The following is a 5,754-nucleotide window of genomic DNA, read 5'->3' as shown; positions in this document are numbered from 1 at the left end:
TGATATTTTACACGCGTTAGATGTAAGCTGGCTCTCTCTTATTTTTATTTTACACAAGTGGAAAATTTTTCTGTTTGTTTTTATCAAAAAACCATAAAACAATTTTAAGCTCTGCAACAAATGGTGCTGAACCATGACACGTAATCATAACATATTTGTGGACCATGATTTTTTGGTCAGATATAACATTACCTGTAAGCCAATCAAGATTGAGGAGTTTGCTTATGGTCGCTTTATGTATCAAGTTATTTCCAAATAGCCCGATTTATAATCGGTGACGAATTCAGTTTAAACCATCTGGCAGCTATATTTACCGCAAATTACCGTTTATTTGAAATTTATTTCTATACATAGCCAGCGGCCTAAAAGGGCGACTGCTCTCTTAAAACTCACCCGAAATGTTCATAACCCACATCTCATTATTTTTTCAGTTACCATGGCGTAAAGATCCAGACGATACGGCTAACTTGAATTTGTGCTACGATTTTTTTTTTAGAGGAAAGAGAAGTATCGAAGGAGAGATCTGATTATTAAAAATCTTACTCTAATTACGACACAATATTTTGTTTATGTTCCATTTGCGAGGTCCTCAAGAGGAAGGACTGATTTAAAGTGGTTTTACATCGAGAGAACAGACATTTCTTCAACATACTAGAAAAAAATTGAATCGTTTTTAAATGTTATATTTTTTACCACATTGAAACAATTTTTGGAATGGACATCACGGCAAAATCCTACCTGTGTCATGATCTGTTCTTGTAAACCAAATCGAAAGTGGTCTTGACGGCAAAAAAAATTACTTCAAGCGTGAAGATAAAGTTTCCAATAATTTTTCCAACCTGGAATAGTGACAGCTAACGGCTAATTGTAACCAGAAAGATCGCAATTTTTACGCAAAAAATTAGACGCGAAGTAAATTGCGTTCAAGGCTGTTTAGTTTCTCTTTCTGCGCCGGTAAACCCTTTGAAACACACTTCCTTATTTTCAACCAATTACATGTAGGAATTATCAAGTGACGTCTGCTGAAAATAAAGCTTTTTGTTTCAAAAACAGGTAAGGTTCTAAAGCTTAGGTTATTTTGATCAAATGCAGTTTTTCGTATGGATAACACGTTGTGTGGTAATAGGTTATTCAAAATGCAATGCATCGAAATAAAAACCTATTGGCTGTCAGTTCATAGCTACCCTCAAATATGAAAGGAGAAGAGTGAACAGTACGTTTCCTTGTTGAGTTTTTTCAATTTCTTGTTCCTTTGCAATTTTTCCTCTTTTTGGCAAAAGATTACATAGCAACCTGACTTTTAATGGTAGCAAATATGTCCTACTGGCGAACACGCGACAGATGTTAAGGGCGTTTGCGGAGTGTGATATCTCCTGTCAACTCAAACTGTGATTTTGGCCGTCGGCAACACTCCAGAGTTAAATTTCGAGTGAAAATAAATGCTGTTTTGATATAGCAGGTGTAAACGCAAGTGAATTTTAAGACCTTGATCAGACACTTTCTTTAAAACGGATGTTTCCGTTCAACGTCTCTAAATCAACGCTGTATGAATTCACTGGAAACTGACCGGAATTTAATAACAGATGTCACTGATAAAACATAAATTTGACTTGAGGACAAATTGTGTGGTAATTTAAGTTTAGAACAGTGATTTACTTGATGCCTTTTTTTCGATATTCTGATCTAATCTGGGCGTTGAAAAGATTGTTAAAACGTTAACAAGTGGTCAACTCATTTATTCATAAATATTCTCACTGAAGACCGTCGTTGATCCAGACAAGTTGACAATTTGCAATTTTCCCGGCCAACCGATAACTGATGATGGCAAAGCTAAAAACACGTGATAGCTTTTGATATCAACTTAGCTTGATAAAAAAATGAAATAGGTTCTGTGGTTTTCTCTTTGTATCATAATTACTTTTGATAAATAACTTGTAAAATATTTAAAAATTAAAAAAAAGGGGAAAAAAAGCATCACGGACAGAAAATACAATTTGCTTTTCGTTTGTATTGGCTACGATATTTCACTCGACAAAAGCGAAAAACAGCTTCAAAGTATGACTAATTTTTCTTCTCCGTAAAACCTTACGCTGAAAATGCAACCCACTGAGCAATAATGATGTCAGTAGGGAAACTGATGGGCTTAAAATTACTTCATCTTGTAGTTTTATGTTCAGCCATGTGTATTTTTGAGGACAAATTGTATGATTACACTTTTGCACCCGGCAGATGTTTTAAACAAGGGACAGATTTACCTTTGTCCATTTGGACTGAACATTGACTCAAAGAGACCACACGTTTTTGCGCGGCTAAGCTACTTCACTCCGGAGTGTTCGGTAGACAAACCTTTGAGCAATAATTTGGAGCTAATTTTCTTCAACCGGTCCTTAGTTCATCTCTTAAAAGGGAAGGAGGGAGAGGGGGGGTTTGATCAATTTTCAAAGGGAGCCACATAGTTTTCAATGGGTACGAAAGGGAGTCAGTTGTCCCCAACAAAGTATACTGAGGGGGGACTATAGAGGATTGACGGTCAATTAACTGCCAATTAGGAGGGTTTCACAAGAAAATTACACAACCGTATTGGGGGGGAGGGGAAACAAGGAAATTTTATCGACCCCCCCTGATGAATAATGACCAGTCTCTCCCTTCTGTCCGTGCTGTCTAAGGCAAACAACAATCCTCAGTTTTACGTATATTGCCCGTTAGCAAATCGCATGAACAACTGTATGTTAAATATTAAAAACCAAACAAACTTTTTTCTTTACAAACAGTTCATTTATTGTATAGTTCAGCTCTCCACTTTTGTACTGTTGTTTAATAAGTAATGTATGTTGAATACTTGAGAATGCCATATTTCAGCACGAGGTTTAACACCTGCGTCATGTAGGAATATGAAGGCCTACAGGGTTGTTCACAAGAAGCCCGGGCTCGCTATATGAGTGCATCTATACTAATAAAACTGATTTAACGCAATGACTCGGCTAGGCTCCGAACCCAGCCCTCTTGACCCGAAGCCCTACGCACTTACCATCAGACTACCACGTCTCCTACATAATATTTTTTGTTTTTATAAAGATGAGTATGTTATTCTCTCCTTGTTTTCTTTCCTTGTATTTCCTTTCGATATTGGTCTGTTGTTATAATTACATAGCGGCAGTTTCAAAGCACCTAGACAAATTCCTCCCTTGCTTTGCCACATCCGTTGTTGCTCATCTTTTCTGTAGCATTATTGAGGACCTGTACGCTGTCTTTGTGAGTTAATATGAGCCACTGACGGTTCACATCGATCCATGCTTTCCAGTAGAAGCGAATATGTTCTATGCAACCGCAGCAATAGGTGAAGTAACACACTGCCAAACCGCACGCGAAGTACAGAACAATGCAAATGGGAGAGAGGCAACGCTTAGAGGCGATCCACAGTACCATGGCTATAAATACTACCAGAACCAGACAGTAGAACAAGAAAAGGTACGCCACAATGTCGCACGAACGCCATGGTAGTCTCCACTTAAGGGTGAAAAAACAAAGAGAACGTGAATTGAAAATCGTAAAGGAGTGAAATGTTAAATTAGACAGACAAACAAGCAATTAGACGGGTTACCAGAGTGAAAAATGCATAATACAGATTTTATAATGATAATGAAAAAATTCCACAGGGATCTTCACTTTACAGACAGTAAGACAAATACGCAGACAGATGGGTAGATAGACAGATGGGTGGACAGACCGATAGACAGTTAGACTGAAGGGCAACAGACAGCCAGTTAGACAAATTTACGAAGGAGTCAGTAGCATGATACAACTGTACTGGATAAGGAGACGGCAGACAAACAGACAGACAGACAGACAATTGAATACTGTACAGACGGTCAGACAGACAGATAGACTGATAGCCAGACAAACAGATAGACATAGTGTATAAAAATGCTTTTAATATACTTTTTCCACTTCCCCTTTTCATTTGCCCTAATTTATATTGGTAGTAAGTTAAAAATTGATTGAAAAATATCATTTTAAAGAACCTAGGCCAACAATTCAATGTCAGCCACAAACAAACAAACAAACAAATAGTTATGTCTCTAACTGTTAGCAAAAAAAGCAACAATCAGCTGAGAAACGTTCACAAACTTTTAGTTAATGGCCACGATGAAAAGAAGCTTTGAATATTGCTTTCAATACCTGTGAGAATGGTTTGAAGCCCATCTTTTTGACAGAAATTTCGTAAAGGCACAGTTCGCATGTCTTGTCCTTTTTCAGTTCAAACCAAGACAGCAAGCAACTTTGATGCGCAAACTTAGCACTTCCAGAGCATCTGCATGGTGCAATTAACTCTTCATCCTCTTTACCGCAATGACAAATACGACAAAACTCCGCTTCACAACTAAACAACGACATGTCTTTGACGGGATCGCATATTTCTACTGGCAGATGATGAATGAAAAGTGTTCGTCTGGTAGTTTCCTCCAGCGAATTTATCCATCCCAATAAACAGGATCTTCTGTTCCCTTGGCAGCTGTTTCTATCCCAGCTTGGGAAAGATGAGGAAGCCTGACAAAAGATAAAAAAGGAGAGAAAAAGACAAACGGTTCCAGAAATACGCCATACCCTATTATTCCCCCCAACAAGCAAGGGCTTTAGGGAAGACTAAGCTTTCAGCCAAATGTCGCAAAGCCCCTCGAAAATGCCGACTTATGCATGTTGTTTAGAAATCACAGCTTCTCATATTTTTTATTTTTATTTTTAGAGTGTTGATACCCGGTGGAAAATTATGAGGTAAATAGATCATTACTCGGTCAGTACTTTTTGCTGTTAATCAACAGCCTTTGGACTGTTAGATAAGGGTGTTAATTAACCTAAAAAAGTACTAATTGTGGAACTTTGACTTAAAATAGCCTCGTAGTTTATCTTTATAATAAAATTCAATGCGATAATAGTTCTTTTGCAATTAAGGCTTCTCAGTTTACTTATGCTTTGAAAAAAAATTTTTCGAGAGGCCATTAGACTTCGCTTCTACCGCACTGGAAAAAGGCATTTTAAAATCTTACGCTCCATCTACGATAAGCTCAGTTTAGACAACAGAAACCAAAATGTGATGAGTTATTAAATACACTCAAGATATAAAAGCTGGCAGGTGATTTCTAACCAAAACAAACAAAAAAAAACCTTACTGTTTCGTAGCTTTCAGTGGAAGCCATTGATACAGTCCGGCTTTCTGTCGATGCTCTTGTGCGAAAACTATCCACTGAGTCAAAACGTTCTAATTGTACTCCTTCGTCACAAACTGGTTCTTCGGCTGATGATTTACGTTCCATTTCAGTTGATAATGAACAACTTGACTCCGTTTTATGTGAATCCATTCGGTAAATATTACTTCACCAGAACTTCAAACCGATTAATTAATGCTGGTGAAATCCTTAGATGAAATCAAACGGAAAATTCTTCCGAGAAGCGAACTAGTTTCTCCCGCTGTTTCAATATAGCTTGAATGCAATTGCTCCATGCAAAAATGATGGAATTATCAGACTTAAAAAAAAAAAATTATCACCGCGCAAGCCTCGTGAAATAAATTATTTATCCAACGAATTGACGTAGAATGTGGTGATAGTTAAATTTTTACAGCAATTAAATTCCCCTTGTGGCCAGAATTTACATGATTCACTCAGACTTTACATGCTTTACTCAGACAATAAGTTGTCCATCCTTCATTCATTTTCAAACCGAGCCGATCGAAATCAAGAAGAAAATTTGATAGCT

General features: G+C 37.3%; 1 protein-coding gene across 1 annotated transcript; it reads right to left on the bottom strand.

The window, feature by feature from the left end:
• Positions 1 to 2,802: 2,802 nt before the first annotated feature.
• Positions 2,803 to 5,490, bottom strand: LOC131799222 (E3 ubiquitin-protein ligase MARCHF11). The gene is made up of 3 exons (XM_059116933.2): positions 5,169 to 5,490; positions 4,180 to 4,548; positions 2,803 to 3,507 (listed from the first exon to the last, which is right to left on the bottom strand). The coding sequence occupies exons 1-3, from the start codon at positions 5,355 to 5,357 to the stop codon at positions 3,169 to 3,171; spliced, it is 897 nt and encodes a 298-aa protein (XP_058972916.1). The 5' UTR covers positions 5,358 to 5,490; the 3' UTR covers positions 2,803 to 3,168.
• Between the last annotated feature and the right edge of the window lie 264 nt (positions 5,491 to 5,754).

The sequence above is a fragment of the Pocillopora verrucosa genome, chromosome 10 (assembly GCF_036669915.1).
Source record: "Pocillopora verrucosa isolate sample1 chromosome 10, ASM3666991v2, whole genome shotgun sequence".
Classification (NCBI taxonomy): Eukaryota; Metazoa; Cnidaria; class Anthozoa; order Scleractinia; family Pocilloporidae; genus Pocillopora; species Pocillopora verrucosa.
The sequence above is the reverse complement of the archived record's forward strand: the minus strand, read 5'-3'. Positions and strand labels throughout refer to the sequence as shown.

Coding starts and splice junctions, on each gene's coding strand:
- LOC131799222 (XM_059116933.2), bottom strand. CDS start 5,357: ATGGATTCACATAAAACGGAGTCAAGTTGTTCATTATCAACTGAAATG. Junction 4,549..5,168: donor CCACTGAAAGCTACGAAACA/GTAAGGTTTTTT, acceptor ATCTTTTGTCAG/GCTTCCTCATCTTTCCCAAG. Junction 3,508..4,179: donor GCTTCAAACCATTCTCACAG/GTATTGAAAGCA, acceptor TTCACCCTTAAG/TGGAGACTACCATGGCGTTC.